Source organism: Struthio camelus, chromosome 12 (assembly GCF_040807025.1).
Source record: "Struthio camelus isolate bStrCam1 chromosome 12, bStrCam1.hap1, whole genome shotgun sequence".
Classification (NCBI taxonomy): domain Eukaryota; kingdom Metazoa; phylum Chordata; class Aves; order Struthioniformes; family Struthionidae; genus Struthio; species Struthio camelus.
In genome coordinates this window covers 12,980,487-13,007,532 of record NC_090953.1, presented here as the reverse complement: position 1 = coordinate 13,007,532, position 27,046 = coordinate 12,980,487, and the positions used below count along the sequence as shown (strand labels likewise).

The following is a 27,046-nucleotide window of genomic DNA, read 5'->3' as shown; positions in this document are numbered from 1 at the left end:
GCCGTTAATCTTGAGGGCTAACAGGAGCTTGTTTGAGGGAAACTGGCGGAATCACGCACGAGAAAAAAAACATGTACGGGGGGGGGGGGAACCCGCCGTAGGGGAAAACATCGCTCATGCCGTTAGCGCCGTCCCTCCCGCAGGCACCGCGCTGGGGAAGGCCGCGCCGCCGGCGGGGGCAGCGGCCGCCGGGGCCGCTCCGCCTCAGGCCGCCGGCCCGCGGCGCGGTCCCGACGCGTCTCCCTGCGGGGGCGGCGGGCGAGCGCCCCGCACTGCCCGGCCGGCGGGACCGGCCCGGCGGCCCAGCGCCGTCCCCGGCGCCGCGGCGGGCGGGCGGAGCAGGCCGGGCTGCCGGCTCCGCCGCCCGGAAGGGCGGTGTGTCTGTGTGTGTGTGTGTGCGCGGTCGTCTGCTGCACGACCCGTGGCCGCCGCCGCCGCCGCCTCGGGGAGCCGCCATGGCGGCCGCCGCCCCCGCCACTCTCGCCGTGCAGCTGGCGGAGCAGCCCAGGTGGGTGGCTCGCTGCCCGGCCCGGCCCCGCGGCGGGAGCCCGCCATTTACTGCGGGGGGGGGACAACGGTCGGCTCGGGCAGGGGTGGGGGAGCCCGGGCAGCACATGGTTCCGCCGGGTCGAGGCAGCGGAGTTGCGATGTGGGATGTTTTGGCCCACCTGCACACCGAGAGCGCGGCCCCTGCGTTTTAAGGGGCCCCGGAAGTGCCCTTGCCACCGCTGCCTTGGCCTACCGGGCCGGGGCCTGCTCCTGTCCCTCTCGGCCGCCGACCCGGATCCGTCGCCTCCCTGCCAGGCAGCGAGCGCAACGCGCGGACGCCCCTCTCGCCCACGGATCGTTCCTCCTAACAGCCCCTCTCCCCAGCGTTTGGGGATAACGACTGTCCTCTGTCCCGTGTGCCTGGTATCAGAGAAGCGCCCGCACCGCTCTCCGGGACGGCGGAGGCCTCGGTCCCTCTTGGTGCGCCTGCAAACGCCTGCTTTTTTCGCCGCAGAGTTGCCCTTCGCTGCGTTGGAAGTACTCCGCACGGAGAGTTCGAACATGCCTTTTCACCTGCGTTAGCGCTGGAGACGGGGCATTTTTTAAGCTCTTGCTAATAATGTCAGATTGTGCTGCCTTTCGAGTCACGCGGAAAGGGTGGGGAGTCCGGACTGGGCTGTGTGAAGTTGTGAGGGATGCGTTTGCTTAACGCTTTGACATCCCTCTTTGGTGAAGGTGCTTTCATTGCAGCATGCGTGTTGCAACCACAAGGCCAAAGCCTGTAAATAGCCTTTCCTCAGGCTTGCTTGTAAGCGCATATTAAGCAAAGAGATCAGTCAGCACTTAGCTACCCATGCCCCCATGACTGTTCTCTTTGTTCTTGGTCTCTTGGTACCAACACCACTGTAAAAATAGCTGTGAAAGAAGCGTTCTAAAACTGGCGCAAAAAGGAATAAAGTTCCCATTGCTTCTAGAATCTGCCAGCAAACATCCCTGTGGACTATAGTTTTGTCATGAATGTGATCTAGAAAAAAGACTGGAGAGTGAAATGGCAGAAATTGCTGCTGCTAATTGGGAGAGTGATAAACTAGTCCATACGAGGGGAGTTTATGAGCAAATTAAGAGACAATACAGTTTTGTTACTGGGCTCCAGGATGGAAAAGTACAGAAAGATCTGTTAAAGAATTCACAACAAATAATAATACTTCGTAGTTTTCCTTCTAGAGAAATCTTACAAAACATTTGAATATATGTAGTTGGCCAATAATACAGCTCTTAAAAAGAAGTACAAACTAAATAATTGACTATGAAATTTTGTAACATCTGTTTTTTATTGCTGTCATCCTACTTACGCTTTGCATTAACTAGGCTTCCAGTTCTAGTTTTAGACTAAATGTAGAAATCTTAGCAGGGTTCCTGTGACTAGTTTTGTTATTAGGCTAAAAGCAAAAAAAAAAAAAAAAAAGAATTGGGTGCATGCTTGAAAGCCACCAGAGTCTGCTGGTGAAATAGTGTAAGACCTGTCTTAAAGATTATTTTTCTTGTCTTCATGCTGTTTGTTCTTCATCTTTTTAGTCTGCTGCTTCCACTAATGAAAGTTAATGGGTTAGTGTGTTTAAGGTTATTTTGAAGTGAATTGGTGTCAAATCTCTCATGCTGCGCTACGATAGTGGCTTAAACTCTTCTCAGTCTCTGTTTACGCTGCTGCTACATGACACTCAGAAGCATCCCTACTTTGCAAACACAGGGTGGAAGTTAAATATCTTTACAGCCTTATGAAAGAAAGCAACATGCCAAATCTTTTCTTTCCATTAGAACTTTCAGTGGCATGTATATAACCTCAAGGGAAAATTTGAAGAACTTTCTGGAAACAGTTGCTGTGAAACTGTACAGAAAACACTGTCTAAACAGTGACAGGAGTAATCCAAGGTTTGGAATTTTGGTTCCCTGTATGTGTATTTATACAGAAGTGGTGTAAATTTTGATACAGAATTTGAAAAAGTCAAAACTTAGAAGAAAATCAGTTTGCTCAGGCCTTGAGCAATGTGATCTAACTTTGAGGTTAGCCCTGCTTTGAGCAAGTGTTTGGAACAGACGAGGTCCCTTCCGACCAAACTTATCCAATGATTTCATGCCACTTCCAACTAAACACATAAAGTACAATTGCGACAAGAAAAACAAGAAAAAAAGGCAGTTTTTATTAGAAATATATATTTTGTAGCTTAAGTCACACAAGGAAGTTGTTCAATGTTTAGAGCACCAGATAGTGAGTCAGAACTACACACTCTCTTCTAGGAATTTATTTGCTGAACATGGACTATTTAGTAAATCTCTGCCTCTATTTCCTTGCCTGTTAAATAAGAATAAATGTACCTGCCTCACATAGATCTTGCTGGGTTTAATTATTACTGTCTGTAAAGCACATTAAAGTTCTCCTGAACATGCGAGAAAGATGCAAAAAAAAAAAAAAAAGTCACATGTTACATCCAGTCTTTCCTTCTTCCTCTTTCTTCCCATATTCTTTGTCCTAGTTTTGAAGTTTTAATTAACGTGGTCAGGAATATCTGGGAGAAAAAAAAACTACACTTCTGAAAACTTTAACAAAGTTTTGAACGCTTCAGTTTTCTGCTGGGTCTTGTGACACAGAAAAATGCCCTGCTTTCTAGAGATGGGTTAAAGCTTTCTGCAGTATAGGCAAAGTGGACCTCTGGTGCCTTGGGATAAGGAGCAAAGACCTTGCAGCTCCTGCCGCAGGATGGAAAGGGGAAAGGTGGCTGAAGGAAGGTGCAGCTACAGATGCGTTTTGCTCATCCTGCTCCCACCAGATGCAAGGGAGGAAAGGATGGTGACTTGTAGCTGCCTCCAAATCCCAATGCTGCAAAAAAGCTGTTGGTCTACACTGCCTGTCCTCTTCCTCAGCAGAGCTGTGGCACTTGAAATACAGGTGGAGGCCGTGGTATTTTGTTACTCCAGGCAACTGCCTACTCTGCTGCTGGCCAGAACCAACCTAGGTCCTCTGCCAACATAGGCAGAGGATATGTGTAAAATTAGGCCCCTTTCATCGTTTTTAAGCAGACATACAAACATTAGTTATTTTTGGACATGTAGCTCCTGAATTTGTTTATGATTACTTGATTTTAAAACAAACTTCTTATTAACTGGTATATTCTAAATAGCGTCTTCTCCTCCTCTGTCACAAATTATGGTTATGTGAAGGGGAAAAAATAAGTAGTTTAATTTAGCTCCTTATGTAACGAAGAAAATTCCAGGTGCTTCAGAAAGTCCGGTCTAATTTATTTTAAGAACACATTTTAGACCATAGACTTCCTATCTTTTATCCAAAAACATTCATTCTAAAGGTTTCCAACCTGCCTTTCAGATTGCTGAAGCTGAAGGAGATGTTTGTATCAAAATTTGGATCGGCTCCCAAGTTTTATGTTCGTGCACCAGGGCGAGTCAACTTAATAGGTAAAAGAGGAATGTTAATCTTGTGTTTTTTTATTTTATCTGCCATCATGGAAGTCCGGTAGTTTAAAATACAGAATTTGAAATAATGTTTATCTTTTCTTAATTTTATTTTTTTCTCAGAGAAGTTGCTTGTGATTGATGGAAAGTCATAAGTGGGAAAAAGAAGATAATCCTTTATTGGGTTTCACTACATATCATTACAAACAGAACTGCACACTCAAATCCCAGTTTAGGAAAACATATTTTTACAGAGCAGGGACAGTTTTGAAAACTTGAGTAACTTGCCTACTTATGCTTGGATGCAATTTTTTAAAGGCTTTGGAAATCTAGCCTAAAGTAGTTGATGGACAGTGGATCCACAAACATTAGTAAGATGTTGTCTTGAAGTTTTTTTTTTTTTCTGATCTACTATAATTTAAGTTACCACGTACGGCCGGCCACAAAGCAACGCGTATGATGAGACATGAAATAATTCTATGATGACCTCCTCTTTCTTAATCTGCCAGAGAGATGGATCCACAGAGCTTAGAACAGCTGCCTGTGATCCACTGGCTGCCTGGCAAGACACAATTATTATTCATTTAAAACTTACCTATATTTCTTCGGCAGCTTTATTTTCGAGATTTCTCTGTCTGCGCTGTGACTGGGTTCTCTCTAGAGCTCAATTCCTTCTATATTTATAGAGTAATGCAAGCCATTTGATGACTTTATCAGTAACGGGATCCCAGAAAACAGAGGTTTAAAAATTAGTTAGTCCATTGTACAATTAATGATAATTTTTATCTTGGTGTTCTGTGAACATGTTATGTAGCTTAATTAAAGTAGACAGCCTATGCTAACTAAAAATATTTCTAAGAGAGAGGATATTTGTTACATATATTTTATATTTGAAAGTTATTTTGCATCTTCTGTGTAACTATATTGATAGTTATTTAAATATAATTACTGTCTTATTGGAAAAAGGACCAGAAATTATATGCAAAAAAAATTTCCTCCACAAGCCTTAACCAGTGGCTAATGAATCATCCACATTGGCAGAGGAAGTCACATAACAGAGAGTCTCTTATTGCCTTTATCTTTTCCAGCCAACAGTCAAATGTGATTGATTTGACCTAATTTTTTGTACTGACATAACACCGTACAAATAAGGTAGCTGTTCACATTGCTGGACAATAGCCTACGTAGTGCTTTTTTATTTTTATAAGCCAGTGTTAAAAACATGAAGATTTATAGACAGTAGAGAAAGGCAATAGATAAAATCACTAAAGAAATACAAAATTTTTATGCGTTAATGTGAAATGGAGGAAATGCGCTCAAAACTATCAAGTGGAGTTTAAATAATAAGAGTTGAGACTGAAACTCTCTATGACAGTAAACAATACTGAACTCCTGTAGAAGCCCCGGTACTGCTGTTGTAGAAAGAACTGTTCCAAAATGTTAATTGTCTATTTCTTTTGTAGGAGAACATATAGACTACTGTGGTTATGCTGTGCTCCCTATGGCTATAGAACAAGATATACTGATTGCAGTAGAACCTGTAAAAACACAGGTTGTGCAACTGGCCAATACAAATTCTTCGTACTTGTAAGTAATAGTTTTGTTTATTCACTAATTTTTAAGAACCTCTGCAATTGTAATACAGATTAACTTTTCAAAAATCTGACAAACCTCCATTGTAGGATGTTACTGCAGTTTAATTGTGTAAAATGAATTATATAAGCATATGGGATCTCATTAATTGTAAGCGCATATTAGTTTAGAGCACTAGGTCTGCTGCTCCTGTCTCCCACCTCTTTGTTTGGGTTTCTGTTGTGAAACCTCTGATATTTCAATCCTTCTAAAAGTGCAAGCCTTTTCTTCCCCTTTTAGCTCATCTTTCCTGATGTAATCCCCTCAATTGGCAGCAGTTCAGTTCCTCCTGCAGAAGGGAGTGAAATGTTTTGTAATCAATTACTGCACATGTAAGCTAGCACTCCCCTGCTCTGGAGAACCTGAGGCTGTATTTTCACAACATAAAGGCTTTAGCAGCACTCCTGGCTCAAAGAGTCTGTATTCCCTCTCTCTTCCACTTCCTCCCACAGCTGCTTGTTCACAGAACCACAATAATTGAGGTCAGAAGGCACCTTTGGAGATCATCTGGTCCAATCTAGGGCTAACTTCAAAGGTAGAGAAGGTTGCTCAGGGCCTTGTCTAGTCAAGTTTTGAATTACTCCAAGGATGGAAATTCCATTACCTCTTTGAGCATCCTCTTCTACAGCTTGGCCACCCTCACTGTGAAGAATGTTTTCCTCATGTTTAATTGGAATTTTCCTTATTGCAGCTTGTGTCTGATGCCTCTTGTCCTTTCTGGGGTACCTCAGAGAAGAATCTGACTTCATTTTCTCTATAGCCACGTGATAGGAGGTTGAAGACAGGAATTAGATCCTACTATATACTCCTCTTCTCCAGGCTGAACAAAACCATCTCTCCCAGCCTCTCCTTTTATGTTTATGTGCTCCTACCTTATAACCATCTTAGTGGCCCTCCACTGGACTCGCTGCAGTTTGCCAATGTCTTTCTCATACTGGGAAGCCCTAAAACTTGACAAATGCTGAGCAGAGGGAAATAAGAAATAATCCTGCAATTATTTTCAACTCCAGCCACATTTTTCTGCCTCCTTCCTTTTAATGCACTGATATTTGTGTGGTTGCATGGGTATTTGTGTGGTTGCATGGGTACCTGTGTGGTTGTATGGCAGTTCAGATAGGTCACTCAACCACCTGACCTTTTGTGGATTTTTGCAAAAATCAGAATCAGCACAAACTTAGTTGGTTTAAGCCAATGGCAAGCTACTCCCTGAAAGCACAGTGCATTGCAGCACGTGGTCAGGAGCATATTGCCAGGAGTGGGAACTATTTAAGTTCATATTGCTGAAAGCGCAAATGTTATAAAAACACGTTCTGAGCTGCTACCTGCAGCTGAGGCAATTAGAAGGAATTTTCACTTCACAGGTGAGTGTAAATACGTGATGCTTTTCACTCACTGTATGGAGTATGTTATCACAATATGGCTGAGCTGAATTAAAAAGTTTGCTACTGCTGAAGGGATGGCTTGCTTCGCTTCCCTTTTACCTCTGTTCTCCCTGCCTCCAGCTCCGCTTCCAGCCTTGATCCACCCTCTGCCTTTTACCAAGTCTGTTACCTGTATGACATTAAGGAAATGTGCAGTATTCACCCAATTCTTGCTTGCTTAATTTTCTGTCATTTTAGTGAATGGTTTGCTATGCACGCAGCACCAAAGCTGACTCAGGGTAAGCAATGGGAGCATGCAGCAGTGAGCTGGGTGAAGGAAATGGAAGTGAGCAGGATCTTTTTCTTTCTGTGATAGTAATCTACCGTATGGCTTAAGCTGTATTGCAAAACCATTCTGCAAGAGGGGGTAGTTCCAGAATTATAATAGCTTTGATTAGGAAAAGTTATTATAGTGGATATTGAATAAAGCAGTAACCAAAAGGTAAACGTTTTTACTTGGTCTTTGGTTTTTGGTACATTATATAACAATCAAAATGACCTTCTGCTGAAGTAAGCACAGTTCTAGAATCAGTTCCAAATCTAGAATTACAGCCTTTGAATTCAAATTGAACACACAGTCACTACATTTTTATATCTGCCCTGGTTTCAGTTTGAAAACATATGGTTTAAACCATAAACCAAGAAGAGCTCTCAGAGTATGGCATTCAGCATCTCTGTTTCATTGAGACACTGTTGCTTAAAAACAAAGCTAAAACATGCTCATAATTTCAAAACAAAGACATATTTTTCAACACTTTGGATGTTATACCACATAACAAACAATTGTTGACAGTGTGTCTTTTTTTTCCCCAGTCTGTTACACTGATAGATTTATGCCTGTGGTGAATGCATATATGTAGACCTTTGGCTAACAAGGGCTAACCATAAGCCTCTGTAGAATCACTATTTCCTATTTCTTTCTTGTTTTGTTAACTGCTATATAGCCCTTTTCCACCGTGATAGTTCATGTTAACTTTTCAGAAAAACAGAACAGAGAACAGTTCGCAAAAAAACACTATTGTGTTTTTCATCATAAATCTTCCGAATTGATTAGATGCTTTTTTGTGTTATTTGGGCTAAAACACTATTCAGAAGATGAAACCTCTTGAAGTTCCAGGTACCTCCCCTTCACATAAAATCTTTGTAATTGAGAAACACATGCACAGAGAGTAGCTGACAAGATACTTCTCAAAATACCTTCAGAAATACCACAGGACAATAGTGGTTATCAGTGGTTTTCCATCTCATGGCACAACCTGAAAGTCTTTTTAAAAAAATCTCAAACAGGACTGAAACAGATAAGCTGACAGAGTGACAGGACGATAACGTTCTGTGAGCAAGAGCCAAATTGGTCTCCCAAAAATAAGGATTAAATACTCCTCAGGTATGAAAAAAACCTCGCCTCTTCTAATCTTCCAAGTGAATTAGAATGCTTATATCTAGCATTGGAGATGGGGCAAGCTTTCCCAACAGTCTTTTAAAATAAAAGGCTGAAAAAGACAGTATCAGGCTATTTTTATCTTACAGGTATGTTTTTCCTTATTTTTAATTCTATTTTATTACAATGTTCTTATATCAAACTGCTTGCCTTCCAGTAGGAGGAACAAAGATAAGATTTAAGATTTACTGATTTAAGATGAAGTTTAGGCACTTAGTAATGGGTTTTTATAACAACTTGAATGTGATAACAAAAAGCTAGACTTAAGGATTCAAGGGACCTTGCCAGTCCCACATCCTGTGTTTGTATGAATTATGTCCATGTGAAACCTGCCAAATTCAAAGCCAACTTTCCTTTCCTGTATGTGAGAAGATTGCAGAAACAAGCAAAATACATTCTAAGAAGTCATTATTTTCCTTTATCATGAGCAACCAGCAAATGTAACCACAGTATGTGTCGTCTTATTCATTTAGGATTTACTTTGTCTGATTGTATAGAAAGAAGGATGCAGATGAAATATTCTAGACCTCTTTTTGGAGGGAAAGAGGACTTTAAAATCATCTCCTGTTAGTCGCTTTTACACATTGATTTTGATCATCCTTGCTTTTTTGCAGTAATAATTTATGAGTATTGTAGAAAACAAGCATAAGCAAACACAATACTGTTTTATTCTTCATGATTTTAGAAAAGTATTTTCTTTTCTCTCTTAGCAGTTTTTTTGTTTTCCGATTGTATTCAAAAGTTATAAGCAGAAAGATTTTGTTTTATCCTTTGGGAGATTGTTCCAGAGACTCATGAATCTCAAAACTGGAAGAATTTACTGGTATTGCTCAACTTTCCTTGTATTGCAATCTCAGTACTCCCTTTTATGTTGCTCTATAAACCCAATAATTTCTCAGCACTGACTCTGTGTAATTCATTGATGTGGCATTGTTGATAATGTCCCGTAAGTGGCACTATTTTCAACAGCAGAGATGGAAATGACAGCAAATTAAACTGTACAGCAATCTCTGATAATTCTGCATTGAAATGAATGCTGACATTGAACGTCTGACTGAAAAGATGGTAGTTCTAAGTTGGTGTTTGAAGCATAAGGTCTGTCATGTAATGTTGACCTAGCAGTAGATTCTAGACTGGCAGTACAAGTGGGGTAGCCCACTATGGTGTAGCTAGCATTAGACCAGATAAAGAGGCAGGATTGTGGGCCCTGTTTTACTCTGGTTATCAGACTTTAGGTTTGCATAATCACAAAAATTGCAGCCTTTAACTGTACCAGGATGAAGTAAAGGTTTCAGACATAACTGAAGACAGTGATATCACTGTAAAGATGCTTTATATTAGTATAACTGTTCCTTAATAGGGAAGGCAGTACTTTACTGATAAGGACACCTTCACGTTGGTATTCATTACAGGTATTAACTAGCACTACTATTTTGGATAAAAACAAAAAAAGACACATCACTAACCTATGTAGTTTTACAGGTAGAGAGTGAGACTAGCATAAGAAGCAAAAATTCCAGTCTCTTGTAAGTTGCCCAATGTCTCCGTCCTTAATATTCTGTCAGTTTTTTTTCCCCATTGGGCCTGCACGTTTCCGGGGAATGCAGCTGCCTCTTTTCATATCGCATCGCACGGCACACTGTGCCTTTTAAAGCGCAGTTTGGCCTGCAAGGTTTGAATAATTGTCATTAGCTTTTCCTGACATTCTCAGTGTCTTTGCTCTTTCTGGGTTGGGCATCTGCTGTATCGACATCAGCTAGGAATAGTTATTGGGAGTGTGATAGTATAGGCTTCTAAACAGTCTGCACTTCTTGGGGATTAATGCATGCCCCTCGGAGGCCTTTGCACATCCATGCCTATTTTGACAGCATATATCTGTAGCATTAGTTTCTTGAGGAACATTCAGATTTATTGTTTTTATCGTTTTGAAATAAAGTTAGAATAAGAAAACCATTATCAGAATTACCCTGGATGAAATACGTAAACTTATATTTGAATTGTACCCTGAAAAGATAGATGAAAACATACATTTGAATGAACTGCTGTTCAGACGAAAGGTAACGAAGATGAATAATTCCTGAGCAGGGATTACAAGAAAGCTTGAAGTATATTTATCTCTATTCTGAGTGTGACAGGTGTGATTATTTAGATTTTTCACTTCTCTGAGAGATTCAAGAAAGCACAAAGACAAGTGATGGAAGACGTGCTACCTTGATTAAGGATGCTAAGGGGCAATTGTAGTTTCTGAATTTGTTTAATAAATTAAGCAAAGCTCATCTATAAGTTATGCTTCTATTAAAAAAATTGTTATATAATTGATTAATAAAGAAGAGCCGTAGAAAAAGAACTAATAAATACTGCACTGAAAACAATGTGATTGTCACATTGAAATGTTTCTGTTCATCAGCAGGTGGCAGTAATAAGCCATGTTTTTCTGAATAAATTTACTGACAAGTTAAAGCTTCAAGGTATTTCTGTTTTTGCAGGGATTTCAGTGCTAGTGCTAATAACATTCAGATTAACAAAACCAAACCTCTATGGCATAACTACTTTCTCTGCGGACTGAAGGGCATTCAGGTAAGCCAAATCCGTTTAACTTATGAAATTAATGTAGAAGTAAAATATGGCAAGCATCATGTCTATTCAACCTGAAAATATTCCCCTCCATTTTGTAGCTTTCCTTGGCATACTTTAGAGTGAAGTATTTTTATGTTAAAATTTGAAAATGAGATGTGACTGATTTTGTTTTAAAATATTTGCAGAGCACTATGTTCATTTTATATTTATTACGTAAATTATGATACTAAATAATCTGCTTGCTTAGTAAAGTCATGATCAAACTGATTATCAGAATGACGTTTCTGCATTTTAAAGTTAAAAAGAATGCTTCCCAATAAAATCAGGTAATAAATATTCGCTTTCAAAAGGGTTTGGAGGCTTGGCTATCAGGAAGTGAAGATCCTGTCTTAGTTCTTTCTCTCCTATGGAAATGTTTTAAAAAACATAGTTAATTTCCATTGATGCTGGAAACTAGCGCACAGCAACGGAGCAAAGCTGACTCATGCGGTAGGCAAAAGAAAATGTAAAAAGTAAACAAACATTGTACAGAAGGAACATTCCAGTAAGAATTGTTACTTATCCAGGTTTTTGGTGCGTGGAATTTGAATGGGTTTTTCAAAATTTCCCAAGTGAGTTAAGAGTAGAGCTATGCAGGAAATGGCGTGCTTACGGTAAGGGCTGGAGCACTGACCAGACAGCCGTTTTCCTGTATGCTCATTTGAGCTTTATCTTCTCCTCTGCAAACTAGCCTGGCTCTGGACTGAGGCTTGGAGCCTGCAGGGCCCGTGAAAGGGAGGGCTCTGTGTCCGTATCGTCCTGAGAGGCAGCCTGGAACGCAGAGCTGAGGCTCCCTATAAATCTCACTTGTCCATTGCAGGTGATTCATGGCCCTTCTAGGAAGAAAACACGGCATCTTCTCAACCTGATACTGGTCCTGTGAGATTTCTGGAAGGACAGATGGGGTAAACAGGGATGGTGAGGCAAGGAAGAGGTCGCCACAGCCATCCCACGTTGTGGGTAAATGTGCCTTTTAAAGTGCATGGAGCTTGCCTCTGGATACACCATCTAGGTCATGCCACAGGATGATCCAATAGATGAGCACTGCAGACAGCCGTCAAAACGAGCCTCATACCTGGCACTGATGTCCTCTGAACAGTATTTGGAACAACCAGTGCCACAAATCACTTTATTACACTCTACACTTCCAAAACTGACCGCCCTTCTGTCTTTAGTAATAGACTCAATAAATGACTCCTGTCTGCTGTAAAATGAGTATTTTCAATTTGGTATTACTGAGTAAAACATGCATGTAAACTGTATTGACTGTACAGATACAGATTATGTTTCTTTATGATATATCCTTTCTTATATTAAGGCTAGCGTGACCAATTCACTTATTTTGCAGTCTGCCACTGAGATTTGTTTCCTAAAGACAAGTTTTTATACTTGAAGGTTAATTTGCAAAGCAGGTTTCCAGACTCTAATGTTGGCAGAAAATAAGCATAAATGTTACAGACTTAAGAAACACTGAAATACAAGTACTCAGAGGGTCCAGCAGGATAATCTGTTTATATTAAGTTGAACATGCTATCCTTTTGGGACAGAACTATTGCAGAACTTGGCAAAGTCCATTTTCATTTTTGAAACTGAAGTACGTTTTCTATTTAAACATCGCGTGATAAGTTTGCGAGCTGATTCACATTCAAGACAATCCAGAAACTGTGGATCAGTTTCTGGTTACTCGAGCATTTTCTGTTTTTGAACAAGCCTATCTAGTGTTCTTCATAAAAGGGCATGGGCAGCACTAGTATTTCAGGTACAAAGTCTCTTGTATTTGTAGAAAGGGAAATTTAAAATAATATGAAGTGATGGTAGAATGGTAGACGGTGTCAAAGGAGGCTCTTCGTGTTTGTTGACCTCTGCCGGTGTTATTTATGTTTGAAGCTATTTCAGGAAAAATAGCAGAAATCTTTTGAAGGTGGGCATTTTTGTATAGCAACATTACCATTTTCCTGATTGTTGACATTTTTACGTAGTTTATTGATGTATAAATCTGAATCAGAATGTAACTATTCATATTCCCCCACATACGTTCAAAGATTTTTTGATAAGCACTGCATGTCCACTTCAAACTAACATAAGAGAGAAATTTATATTGAAGTTATGGTGAATGAAAAGGCAAAGCAAATAAAGACTAATTAAAAGAATATGTGCTCAAGGATTTAAGATTTCTGGATTAAATATATTATTTGTGATATTTATTGTGTGTGCAAAAATGTTTCAAACTTTATTCTAAAAATAATAGGACAGATATCCTCACTGCTGGTAAGTATGTCTTTGTGCCTCCTAGAGCATACCTTCCTTCAAGTACCGTTGCGGTTTTCTCAGTGCCAGTCCTGTGGGTGCTTCAGGTGACGGGGGAATTTGGCTTTGAACACAGCTTCATGGCCACTGGTTTCCCATCAGCCTGAGATGGCTCCCTAATATGGCATGTCAGTGTGAGAAGTGAAACATGAAGGAGACCTCAAGCTCTTTAGGATACATTAAGTGAGGAGCTGAGGAGGAGGAGAAAAGTAGGCAAAAGTAGGCTATAAAAAGATTGGTAACCACTGGTATTGTCATATTCTTTGTCACTGCGGCAGCTCAGAGCTGAGCCAGTACTGCAGAACCACCCACGAAGCTTGGTAAATTCTTGGGCATTTAGCTCATACCGAGTTGTGCATGGGGTACATACTCTGTCAGCTCATGTACATTTGCATACAGGAACTGCAGACATACCTTTGGCTGAAGCCATACCTCTGCCTTTGTTCTTAAGGAACAGAATGAAAATTTCACTTTTTTTCCTCTTTTTTTTGGAGGCACCAGAAGCAGGTCCTTGGTTCCAGGAACTCAGCAGAAAGATTCTCTTTCTAAGTATCAGATAATTGCAAGCCTGAGCCTGTCTGTACTTGAAACTGAGATTGTTTATTTTTTCATTGTTAGGAACATTTTGGTCTTAATAATCCAACTGGAATGAATTGTCTGCTAGATGGAACCATCCCTCCAAGTTCTGGTCTCTCTAGCTCCAGTGCTTTGGTGTGTTGTGCAGGACTCGTGACACTAAGAGCTAATGGAAAAACCCTCTCTAAGGTAATTTACTGTAAAACACAAAGAGTGTCAGCAGTAAAATTCTACTTAAAATTAAATATTGTTAATGTCTGTAAACATTAAAAACACGATACAATTGTTTTTGCAAAGAGTTGTTGGATATAAACTTAAGATATTGCACAATTGAGCAAACATCTTTGGCCAAATTTTGGCAGGATTTGAATTTGGCAAGAAAACAGGCTTACATTAAAGCTGAAAAAAGAGCATTATTGTAAGCCTGTATTTTGGCCAACCATCAGGTCCATGCCTGGACCAGATGTGCTATCTGCAGGCCAGGACTGAGGATATATGTGCTAAAGCATGTGGACCACACCCCCGAGGCCTTTACCCTCTCCCTGAATGACTTTTCATGGCTCTAACAGCGGAGCATCTGTTGTAGGCCTGTGGAAAAGTTTTTTGATAAATTATATAATCAGTGGAAAGCAGAGGTAAAATTTTTCCATCTGACTCTCCTTACTCTTCACAGGTTTCGGAATGAGCGTATTTACAATCCAAGATGTATTCCTTAGTTTTTTAAACAAATATTTGTTTTAAAATAAACCCCAACTATGTAACCTGTTACCATTACAACTGTTAGTAGAATTTGGCTCATGTATTAAATATTTCTGGAGGGGTCGTGGTCCTTGAAGGTGCCATAGAGGCAATAAAGTTCTCTCCAGTAGAAGTGTCTGGTTAAGTGACACTAGGATCTTAAATTAGATCATTGTCAGGAAGAGAAAAGAACAGATTGAAATGTGACTTGTTATGCATATTTGTGCCTATTGTGTAAGTCAGACATTTCCGAATTGTGGTGCAAAACCAATTTAAAGTGTTACATGATGATGGCAGCTGTTAACTCTGCTTGCATACAAGCACTTATCTGAGCCATGAGGTAAAGAGCTCTGCACAGAAAGTTTTTGGTAATCAGTTATTACTTCTCTATCCAGCTGCAGTGCTCTGCTCAGCAGAAGGTGCTCCATCCCACCTTGCACAACTTGCAATGCTTGCTTCAAGAAGGTATCAAGCAGGGTTAAGGCAGCAAGAAGTATGGTTGGTTAGAGGGGTTGGCCTTTTGTGGTAGGAGGATGTGGCTGCAGTCACTGTCACCCTACTTTGTGTTGGTGTGATGTGTGGTGAGTAAGGTAAGTAAAGGGTTGGGCATTTAACAGAGGCTCCAATTTGCAAGGTGAGGTGTGTAGTTCCATTGCAGATGAAGGCATGGAGTTGGGAATCCTACTGTGGTGAGTGAGACTTTGCAATAAGAGGGTTGGAGGTGACAGACATGTGCTTTTTCATGCATGTGTACCGGGCCTGTCAAGAAGCTCCTGTTTCTGCATAGAGGCTCATATCACAGGTCAGCGCTGTCTCTGATGGTGGCAACCAAATAAGCTGAACTTGGGAACTCCTGATCAAAGTCACTGCAGTGCATCTATGCAGAGAGAAGTTGGGTGTTTGCAAAATCAGTAAAACTCACAGAGGTTAGAAAGCCCAAATTTTGCTAGGTAGTAGAAATCTGTAACTGGAAAACCAGAAGCCGAGTTTTCATTATTCCAAGAAAGACTGTACCACTTTCTTCAGAAAATGAGCGTTACAGTTTGTGTCTTAAGCTGAATTTGCACATGGCCTGGGAGTACTGTTCAGCATTATGCCAGACCGGTTCTAAAGAAAGGTGCAAAACTTCTTCTGACGTTTTTATAGAAACTTGTGGAGGAACAAAAGGAAAACAGAGACCCCCAACAAATGTCTCTTCCTTCTCCTCATGTGCCATCTTCAATCAACCTCAAATCTCTCCAGCTTTCTGGTTGGAAAATGTGATGACAGTTAATCCTGTGTCTCGGATATAATTGGGCAAACACAAGAAAGAGAACTCTGCATAGTTGCCAAGAAATCCTGCTGTCTGCAGCCAAGTATTTTGCACTTGAAATGAAAAGTGAGCAATTAATGTACAGATGAGAATTCCCAATAGGCAACAGATACAGAGTTAGGAACATATCTGAGGTTTTGTGTGCTTGCATAGACTGAGACACCTGGTTGTGGATAAGGCAGAGGATGACAGCTCTGAAGACTGATTACTTTCGTCCAGGCTTTACTTTTCCCCAAATCTTACAGGACAGTAAAAACAAGAAGTCCAGTGTTCTGGGCTAATTTATGATTTAGCTTTAGAAACCTTTTATATCTAGCTAAATCCACGTTCTCTGTTGCACTAGATTTCTGCTTAGCCTTGCAGAACTGTTATGTATAAGGCAGTGTTGCCCTCAGTATAAATTAGAGCAATCTAGGCACGTGAGACCTCAGAAGTATAAAATGTGCTCTGGCCACTTCTTTCTAGCTCCTAATGCATCCTGAGCTGGTGTCAAATGGTATCTGTGCAGGATCCAGTAATGCTGGCTGCTCAGCTGGGAGCTCCCCCATGGCAAGGAAATTCTCAGCTGACCAGAACTACGGGCTTTCCAGATCCTTCCTACTAGAAAGCAAACCAGGAGCTTGCATTTTTAAGGCTCTGGATATTTAGGTGTTTGTTTATTTTTAAGGAAGAAATTCCGCTTTCCCTCTCTCCTACTTTTTTTTTTTTTTCCCCGAATGTTTAGAGTTGCGAAAGTTGTAAGTGGTAATATTTATAAAATATCTGGTGATTGAGGTGGACTGTCTCAGTAATTTTATGAGAAAAGATTGACTTTTTGCCCCTCATTAATTTGATGGACTTTGCAAAATGTTAATAGTATGGTCTGTAGAAGCAGGACAAGGAAACTTTTGGCTTTAGAATCAAATTTGGCTGAATGGTAGGGCTTCTGTAGCCAAAGTTATGAAAAATTGACCTTTTACTGAATGGAACATTTATCTGTCTTGTTACTGTGAAACTATTTTTATTAGAATATTTGAGTTGTATTTGTGCTTTTTCCTGATAAATGTAAGTTTAAAATAGCTGTAGAGCAGAAGTGTTGAAATTTAGAACTTTTACGTGATAACACGTTCGGTGTGAAGTTTGAGTCTATGAGATTAAGAGGCAAGAAAAATACAAAGTGAAAAATGGTGTAAAAACATAGATAGAATTTCATGGTGGCTTACTTTAAAAATAGCACATTTTGACGTCGAAAACAAAATCAGAAAAAAATATGCTCTCACTAATTATTGTGTGTAGCAGTCTGCAATAGGGCATTGTTTCAGTTTGCATACAGTATTTTTTTAAAAACCCATTTCACACATACACAATAGTTTAGGGAAAATACCAGTCCAAGACAATTCAGCCAGACGTGCAGTGCTAACCAGTTGCAGCAGTGCAATAGTATTCAAATAACAAGATGGAAAATTTAGAATGAGATGTTTAAAAAGAATCCCTTTTTCTTCTCTGGACAGGATACCAATCTACGACTGTGTTGGCATTGCTTAGAGAACAGCAGTGCTCAGTATTAGCTTTTTATGTTAAGGATATTTTTATTTTCTTACAAGATCAGTCTTTTGTACAACTTTTCATCCGGTTAAGATACTTTTTACAAAGGAAGCAGAGCAATGTTCTAAATTGTCCCAGCGTTGTGTTTCATGGTAGGAATTAATGAGTACAGGAAATCACGTAGTACTTTTGAATAACTAGATTTACTTGAGAGATGTGATGACAGCGTTGCTCTGCAAATGTTAAATCTTTTGGTACTAAGGTCTGTTCAGTGACCCTAACGTTTCTTCTGTTGCTTAAGGCTGGGGAGCTCTGTACATACTTACTGATTGGGACAATTAGAGCAAAACCAAATATAGTTTTTTTGATTTAATGTGAAATGTTGAATGTAGAAAGTTAAATAATATTTAGGTCTATTTAGTCTGAGAAAAAAATAAGATTGACAGAATTATAAAAAAGGACCTAAGCTGTTAAGTTTGACTACGCGTGTTTGTAATCAAGAGGAAACAGAGCACTTTGGAGCAATGGTAATCAAAGGCCATAATCTCTCATCAACCAAATTGATAACTTTCTATTTGAGTATGTTAGAGCGCAGACAAAGTCAAGCTAAGATTGCTGTGGTTATAAGAACATTCAGATAATACCTGACAAATATTTTCTCACTTTTGAAAAAAATAAGCATAATTACCTTGAAAAACATATATGAATTTAGCTAATTGGGATTTTGTATGCAAACTGGAAGCAGATGGTAATTTTCAGTAATCAAAGCTTAGTCAAGATCAGGTATTAAAAATCAGGACACTTCCTGATGGTAAAAAAAAAAAAAAAACTTGAAAAATTAGGCATCATTTTACACCTTAATATATGAAACATAGTGGCTCATCTCTTACAAGTGATTGTTTTATATACATATGCACACACATACACACACGCATGGATTGAAAAAAAAAACATTTAACTTGGTTTTAAATATGCCTTAAGTGATGGAGAATATTTTCTTTTTACTCTAAAACTCAATATACTCATCTTTATCTGCAAATGTGTCTTTTCAATTTTCAGTCCTATATGCTGTGAACCAAACCCTGTAGAAGTTCATGGAAAATCTACACTAGGTTCTAAATAGACTGTATAGTGGCCAACAGTCTTTATTTTACAAGGAAATGGTAGATTGAGTACGACTTTTCGAGTTAAAATGGACAAAATGGTAATGAATGTGCATTAGAGAACCATTACTGAATTGGCACAGAGAGACTAACTGGAGTTGCAGGGCTCCTCTATATTTTGATTCTGCAATTCTGTAGATATTTAAATACTGAAATTGCTCAAATTTGCAGGCTGAGTAGACTTTTGGAGCACTGAAAATGACAGTCTAAAAATAACTTATTTTATTGAAAGTATTTTCTTCATGGAGCTTCCCTTCATGAACAATAAAATTTAGAACAGAAAAAATATTGTTTTTGATTTTAAAGGTCAGCTCTAAGTTTTCATGCATTGTCATAGCTAGAAAAATCTAGCACATTTAACCGGCTGAAATTAACTTATATAAAACCACTGACGTAGATGTAATTTAATACTATCATTTTATAGATAAGGCTCCTTTATTTTGGTTGCCATCATTCTGGGTCTGTATATATCAAATTTCTGGGTAATGTAGGGTAAACTGTTCCAAAAAAGTACTAAGCAACACTAATTCTGTTTTACTAACAAATATTTGCCTGTCTCCTACTCACTGATTGTCTTGCTCTTTTAAGGGGTTTAATCTTACACGAGTTTACTTCTTTCAAGGTCTACGTGAGATTGAAAGGGATTGATCACTGATACGGAACATATTGACAGTGACAGTTATATAGGGACAAATTCTGCCACAGTTTACATACTGTCCAGACCCATCGCACTGAGTAAAAATCAGAGTAGTTGGCTCTTGGCCTCTTTGTGAGCAATAGGACTGTTAAAGTTCAAACGCCCTTATCTGTTCTCACTCAGATAATTATTTAGGAGGTTTTTATATTAGTAGGCTTCTATTTTTAGGAAGATTTTTGTAGGTAGATGATCAAAGGTGTAAACAGGTTTTGTGAGTAGGTGATTTGTTCCCTTTCATTATGCATTAGCTATCTTAAATACCTTTGTACACTTGGGCCTTGGTGTTCATTATACATTACATTAAACTGAAAGAAACCAAAATAAATGATCAGTAAACAGAGACTCAAATGAGCTGTACTGGATGGTTCATAATTTAATCATGCTGCAGAAATATCAGGGTGTAAGAACATAAATGGCGCAAACCTAATACATTACTGAATTATGCCTGGAGATAGTCAGAAAAATATTCTTTTACCTGTCTTTCAACATTTTTGAAGGACTAAAAATACTCAACTGAAAATCAAAACATGAATTTTAGGTGTTTCATATTGAAAAGTAAATTTTCAAAAGAAAAATACACACTAGTAAAAAGTATCATTTTACTGAAAACCCACTTTTCCATTAAAAAAAACAAACAAGGTAACCTGAGGCAGAGCTATTGATGAGCTCTCATTACAAGAAATCTCTCTATCTAGAATAACTACACATAAGGCAACTAATAATAAGAAATCGCAACACTTCTTTGTCAGACTAAATTATATCTCCACTAATATGATTTCCCAGGTTAGACTTTCTGCATGCTGGGTAGGAAATCTTGTAGCTCAAAGATAAAACAGTTTTAAGTGGTAGTAATTTCTTTCTTTGTAACCCAAGATTGACTTGCTCCTTATCAGGAAGAACCTTAAATAGTTTCAAAGAAAAAGCAGAGGTAGTTAGTAGAGCTGTAAGATCAAAGGCTAGCCTGGGTCTGGACTTGGGGGCCAGTTGCTCGGCACACAAATGAGTAAGCACTGCCTCTTGCAATAGGATACATTAATTCTGAGCAGAATTTAGAATTAAGTCTCTGAAAAAAGAGGGAAGGAATAGCACGAGAAAGATACAAGTTTAGTATATCGTTTGTTGTTTTAGCTTTTTCCAAATGTTCCAAAGTTGTCTGAAACATAAGAGTATAGTTTTGAAGTCCCTAAGAGACGGCAGCTTCTTTAAATAGATTATTACTTCATATATATTTCTTAATGCTTTTAATATGCCTTATTGTGCAAGTGAGTGAATTGTATACACTAAGATTCTGTTCCTAATGATGTTGCTTTGTATAGCTTTAATTAAGGATATTCTCATTTGATGTGTTATACTTTTTTGTTGGATAAATAACCAGAAAAACTTTAAACTTGCTGTGTCGTGTAACTCACTGATACTAAACATCCCCCACTCAAGCATTGCCAATCTGACATCTGTACTTGCCAAGAGATATAAAAGTGCTACTTGCATTTGTATACATCGCATCGGGTCTGGCATTTGAAAGCTGCAATATTTAACATTTCTTGACAGATCAGCAGGGAGACTTGAAGGTTTAACTCACCTACCAGCTACTACCGCCATCATGTTATGCTTGTCCCTCTCACGCTTTCAGAGCCTAACCAGACCAATTTTACAAAATAGCTAAGGCATTGTTAGACTAATTTTAGATATTTGTTTCCATCTCAGCTTCCCTGCTTATTACCAGTCACGGTTACAGACCTCACTGCAGGTCTGTAGGGAACAGTATGCTTCAGCCATTTCATTGCAAAGCATGCTTGAGCAAGGGAGCTTTGCACAGAAATGGCTGATGCATGGTCACATAAGCTCTCTTTTTGACTATGGTGTCAGGATGGTCACCTCAGTGAGAGAGGTGGAACAGTAGTTTTGAATTGGTTGATGTTGTATTACCATATGCCTATGTCAGTGCTAATAACAGACATTTTATGATGTGGCTCATTTGCCACATAAAAGTGGTAGAAGATACAGTGAAATTGTCTCAGTCTAAGGAGAGCCATAGGTCTGCCCCTGCCCTCTCTCACAAACCGAGACAGTTAAAGCCACATGCAGGATCAAAGGTATGGAATGGCCTCCATAAAAGTCTTTGGAGAAATGTGCTTGAAGATGGTGGAGGTCCATAAAATCACAACTGTAATTGATGGGGTAGATAGGAGTCAATTGTTCATTGTCCCTTGTATTAAAAGAGCCAGTGGGCATCAGATGAAGCTGGTCAGGTGCATGTTCAAAGTGGACAAAAGGAGATGGTTCATTACTCAGCAAGTTGTAGAATTCCTTGTTTCTGGATGTTCTAAATGCAAAAATATTGAATGGGTTTAAGGGGAGTTTGGCAAGTTCATATACAAAAAAATCTGTTACAGGTTACTACATGTGCAGAATTCACATTCAGCTCAGTAAACTCTTTATGGAAAAACAGTTGGAATCTGAGAGTGTTCTGGGGAAGTGTCATCTATACTTGGCCCTGCTCTCATACTAGGAGGCCACTTTCGAATAGAAGACACAGAGCTAGCTGGACTTTTGGTCTGACCCACTAAGGCTGCTTTTAAATTAGTATGTTCTATATTTTTATTCTGACCGAAGTCTTCTAATGAATTTTAGCTAACTGACAACCCCTTACTTACTCATGGGCATTATATAGGCTTTTCTTCTTGGCTGGGGTTTTTTGTTTGAAAGATGAGATTAAAGGAAATATCTCCTGATGTTGTTTGAGCTTTACTTTTTTAATTATTACATTAAAAACGTCACATGGCTTGCTTAATACTTGGTGTAGATGACAGCTTAGGACTTACTGGCTGCATGATAGATATTCAGAAATGATGGCCTGATTTAGCCAGCCCTGTTGGAACAACTTTCCTGGAACAATAATACAGAAATCAGAGCGCTTTAGCATATGTGGATCACAGTTGGGAGAAGGAAATTTTTGATTCATCTGTTTAATGAAGTCATTTTTTCTTCTAGAGTTATAATGCTTCTGTTCAGAACCATTTGTACTTTGATTTTAGAATGTTTTTGTTCCAGTTTTCTTTACTATCATCTTGGAAAGATTTTAAACCCATCCTGCAAAGACTCCCTGAGACCATATTCTTTAGAGTAATAATCCAGAATACTGGAAATAGGGAGATTTTTGAATTCCCATTTCAGCTTTGTGACTGATTGGCATGGCTTTGAACAAGTCATGTAAGCATCTGCGCTGTCTGTAAGTTGAAATTAACAGCAGCCTTATAGGAATGTTGTAAAGTCTATTTGTAAAATACTATGAAGACTTAAATTATGATTGTTAATATTTTTGAAATAAAACTTTAGGGATGGGAAAACCATTCTGATGAGTCTCAGGCATATAGAGCTAGTTCCATTTTGTGGTTAGCTCTAAGGAGCGAACTCTTGTATGGATCAGAATATACAGAATGAACGTGTGGTCTATGTGTGGTTTATTCTTTCCTCGGTATTTCACATAATGTTTTGTGAAGTACAGATGTCTGCTTTCACCTAGCTCTACCGTAATGCCTATTGAGCACCTTTTGGTGCTGCTGCAGAACTCAATAGGGGTGACAGTGTTTATTTTATACGCATAATAGTTGAAGTTTAAGCCCTTCGGAGGAGTGTTTGGGTTGCATCTAAACTGTCTGCCTGGAAGGTCATGCTGCAGTGTATCCTGGGTGTATCCTGGGGTGCAGCTCCCCCGAATGTGCCTATGAGAATGCTCTGAGTTACTTTCCTGCAGAAGTAAGGGTGCAGCCAGGAGAAGGAGGATGGTGCATGCCTAGGCATTGTTCAGACATACAGTTGAGATATTGTCACATTGTGCAGTCAAATCTGGGAGCTGGCAAGCTCTTCGTTTCTACAGGTGAGACATACTGTATAGTGAGAGACAAATAACGGATGATTTAAACCGTCCCTGCCCTTCTAAGTGTTGCAAGTGGAACGGAAGCAAGGCATTGCTCTGAGACGGGCAGAAGAGGTTTCCTTTTATTACACAGTTCTAGCAAGTTTTTTCCTGAGAGCTCTGTTATGTAGAAGCCTTAAGTTGGAGATCTGGTTTAGGAAAATCTGCCTTTTTTGTTTCTAGTGATGAAGTCACACATTTATAGCATTATCATCTAAACATCCCATGTAGTAATTACTAACTACCAGGAGGGGAGAGATGCTCCTCATTTTATTGAGAAAATGAAGCCATAATGAGTTAAAGGGACTTTCCCTGTTTCACAAGAAACTTAATGCAGAGCCAGAAATTGAGCCCAGACCTCCTGACGTTCAGTTCACAGTTTCAGTCATATGACTATTCTTTTCCAAGTATCGAATATGTACTCCAGGCTCTCCAATTTAGTCTTCACTCTAGTTTCCAATATTACAGTTCAGTTCCTCTGAACTCTGTCCTCTCATTAGTTTTAGGAAAAAAGCAAACGTTTGCCCATTTGTTTCATTAGTAAGTAGAAACTGCTTTCTATACAGATGATGATTTCCCCTCCATTCACATGCTTCTCGTCCTAGTATTAGAAGGCCAGCCTGTGTCAGCAAGGGCCTGTTTAAATTAGAAACCAAATAATGTTTCAGGGATGCCTTGGGCTGTCTTGTGGAGAGGGTTCTTCTCAACCCTTGCCAGTTACTGCTTGGTGGTCCTGCCAATCCTTGCTGAGTTTCAAAACAAAAGTTGCTCAAGCTCAAACAGCGCTGTGAGCCCAGCGTACGCAGCTGGACAGCTGCTGAGCTGGGACGAAGCAAGGCCCCGTGCTTAAGCAGGCACAATTCACTAGACCACGTAAAGGGACAGAGGAGTGGCACTGTCCTAATTGTTAACATTCCTCCTCTGCAAGACTCCTCCTGATATTTATTTAATAAGCCCAGGCTCATAAAGTCTAAACGATTTGAGCAATCAAGTGGTAGCTGATTTGTATACGGAGATGACATGCAGCCAGACTAAGTGAAGGGTGAAATAAGCTTACTTTCTGAGTTTTGCAAAGCTTTATCTGGCAATTGCAAATGAAACGCAATACCTCAGGCAGCTGTACCCAAGACTGGAACAGACAGTAAGAGTACCTCAGGAGCTACACTTCAGGCCAGCTTTGCAAAGCCACATCTCCTACTTAAATGTGCATGAACCACTTACACAGTCTTTTCCGCCAGTGTTGTTATATGAGCCTATGTGGAGAAGTTTCTGTTGCTGCCAGTGAATAATATTTATGAACCCCAGTCTGATGTCTCCTGCCAAAGGCTGCAAAAATTAGGGATGTGCTATTGCTTGGTTCTCAGAGGGGCAAAGGGCAGGTTTGTAGAACTGGCTGACACATGCCTGCATTTCCACATCCCAGCAAAAGATGTTTGTAAATAGACATGCCTTCACATGCGGAAAGGAGGGAGCATCTAGAAACTGCTGCGTGCGTGGAGGATTGTTCTTCTTTTTCTATAGAACTGTTGCTACATATTTTATCATTAAATGGAAAAAAAAAAAAAGCAATGTTACATTTGTATGTGAGTCCTATGTGATAGCATTTCATTCAAGATTATTTCAAATTTTTAGTGAATTAGGGACACATGAAAATTAGATATTATACTTTCTTTGATGGAGGGGAAGAGATCTAAGGTGCAAACCAGAGGTGGGACTCCGCAGTTCTCCAATGAGAGTAAAAACAAGTCTTGATAAACTCAGCCTTCAACAGAAGTCAGCTACTGGAAGATCACTTTTATTAAAAAGAAATAAAATCGAAATATGTGACCTTTCTGTACTTTCTCAAGAAAATAGAAGCAGCATTATGTCTATTTCTGCTCATCTTTAAAACACACAAAAGAAAAGCAGTGCTGAAAAGGAGAGTATCTTTGCTGGTTGTACGCTCCGTGTTCTCTCATTAATGATCTTATTCTCCTAAGCAGTCATTTACCCCTGTAGAGCATCTGTATAAGGTGGACAAACCCTTGCTTCAGCTGTATAAGTGATCTGCTTAACTAGAAACACCAGCACGGGTGTCTGATGACAGTCTGGACTCCCTTGATGTTTGATTCAAAAGAGGTCCAGCCTGCGTAGTTTTGGAGTAACTTTGTTAATGTTCGTTTGACAGCTCTCTCCTATCAACCGTTTATTGATCATTACGGCACTGTGGGCCAAGTAAATTGGTTGCTCGTGAATCTGCAAGCGGTTCAGCCTGATTACATTGATCTGAGCACCAATTTTACCAATTTGTCTGTGATATCATTACAGAAATGGAGCGAGCGGGCAGGCAGGCGCACTGCACATACCTCCCTCTCAGCGTGGTGATTTACTGCTTCTGTCTGCTGTGTTTTACAGTTGGGTGCTGGTTAATGTCCCCGCTTTGCTGGTTAGCTTGTTGTAAGTCATGTGATGAATCCTTAGTGGGGAATCGGACTCTGACATTGCTACCAGACTGAAAAATGGGCTGTTGCTTTTCTGATGTCCTTTTCACAGCTGTCCTGTGGTTGAATACCTAAATGAACTGGTGGGTGCCATAGTTGATGGACACAGATGCTTTCCTTTTGAATGAGTCTATGTTCTTCAGCTGTTCTCCAAGACTTCTCTGGTGTTTAGTTTGACTTGGCATGATGGCTGAAAGCTTTCCTGTATTTATTATTTTTGACAATTTTAATACTGATATTCCACACACCCATATTATCCTCTGACCTGCAGGTATTGGAATGCACTAAGCTATGCCTAAAATGTCACAAAAGAATGTGAATCACATATAATTGCAAATCATGTCAGATAAACAATGTAAGCTAAAAGTACTGCATCCCAAGGAGAAATGACAGGCACCACCAATTGGAATATTTACAGGGAGAAACCTGTAAATACCTAACTCATACCTAATTTCTGATTACAGAGCCAGTGCATTAGTACAGTATAATGCAATAACTTGCCGTCATTCTGTAAGCTCCCTAGATGCATACATAGATGATACATTCAACTAATAAATCAACAAAATATTGCCTATTAGGATGGAGGGGGGGTGAGATGAATGATGAAGATGAGGAGGAGAACGGCTAGGGCAGAGCATCTAAATTAGGATAACGTGAAGAGCACTGGACTATGATGGGACCAGCAGAGGCCGAATAATTCGTTCTCTTTTCGTTAAGAGCAAAAGGAAAAAAGGGGCCATGTGGCATCCTGGTTGATACCAACTTATAACACTTAGTGTGCAGTAAGCAGTGGTCTCAGAGCTCTACCATTCTCTCCTTCATTTTCTCAGTAGTTCATATCAAAGCAAAGTGAAAGTAGAATGTTTTATCTTGGCTGAAGGTTCACATTTAATGTTTTCTCAGGTGGAACTTGCAGAAATTTGTGCGAAGAGTGAACGTTATGTTGGCACCGAAGGTGGAGGAATGGACCAGTCAATATCTTTTCTGGCAGAAGAAGGAACTGTATGTGGATCTCTAATCTGTAATCTAAACTAACAGTGTTAATTAATGTAAACAAACAGTATTTTCATATGTATCTAGCAGGTATTCCTAGAAATAGGAATACCTTAGCAAGCAGTATAAGAATTGTTTCTATGCAAGTGAAACAAGAACTGTGTGTAAGAACGTGTGTCCAATTGAGTATGACAGGTTTGAAGAACTAAGATGATGGAAATGAGAAATAGAAGAGAGGAGAATATAAAAAACATGGGGAAAGGTGTGTTCTGGAAGAGC

The 27,046-nt window shown here is 39.6% G+C and overlaps 1 protein-coding gene across 1 annotated transcript in view; it reads left to right on the top strand.

Annotated features, from left to right (window-relative positions):
* Positions 1-291: 291 nt before the first annotated feature.
* Positions 292-27,046, top strand: part of GALK2 (galactokinase 2) — a 52,919-nt gene continuing 26,164 nt past the window's right edge. Inside the window, exons 1-6 of the mRNA XM_068958678.1 lie at positions 292-508; positions 3,869-3,957; positions 5,418-5,541; positions 10,932-11,022; positions 13,987-14,133; positions 26,678-26,776. Of these exons, the coding sequence (XP_068814779.1) occupies positions 456-508; positions 3,869-3,957; positions 5,418-5,541; positions 10,932-11,022; positions 13,987-14,133; positions 26,678-26,776 (603 nt within the window). The 5' untranslated portion in view covers positions 292-455. The remainder of the gene's footprint in view (positions 509-3,868; positions 3,958-5,417; positions 5,542-10,931; positions 11,023-13,986; positions 14,134-26,677; positions 26,777-27,046) is intronic.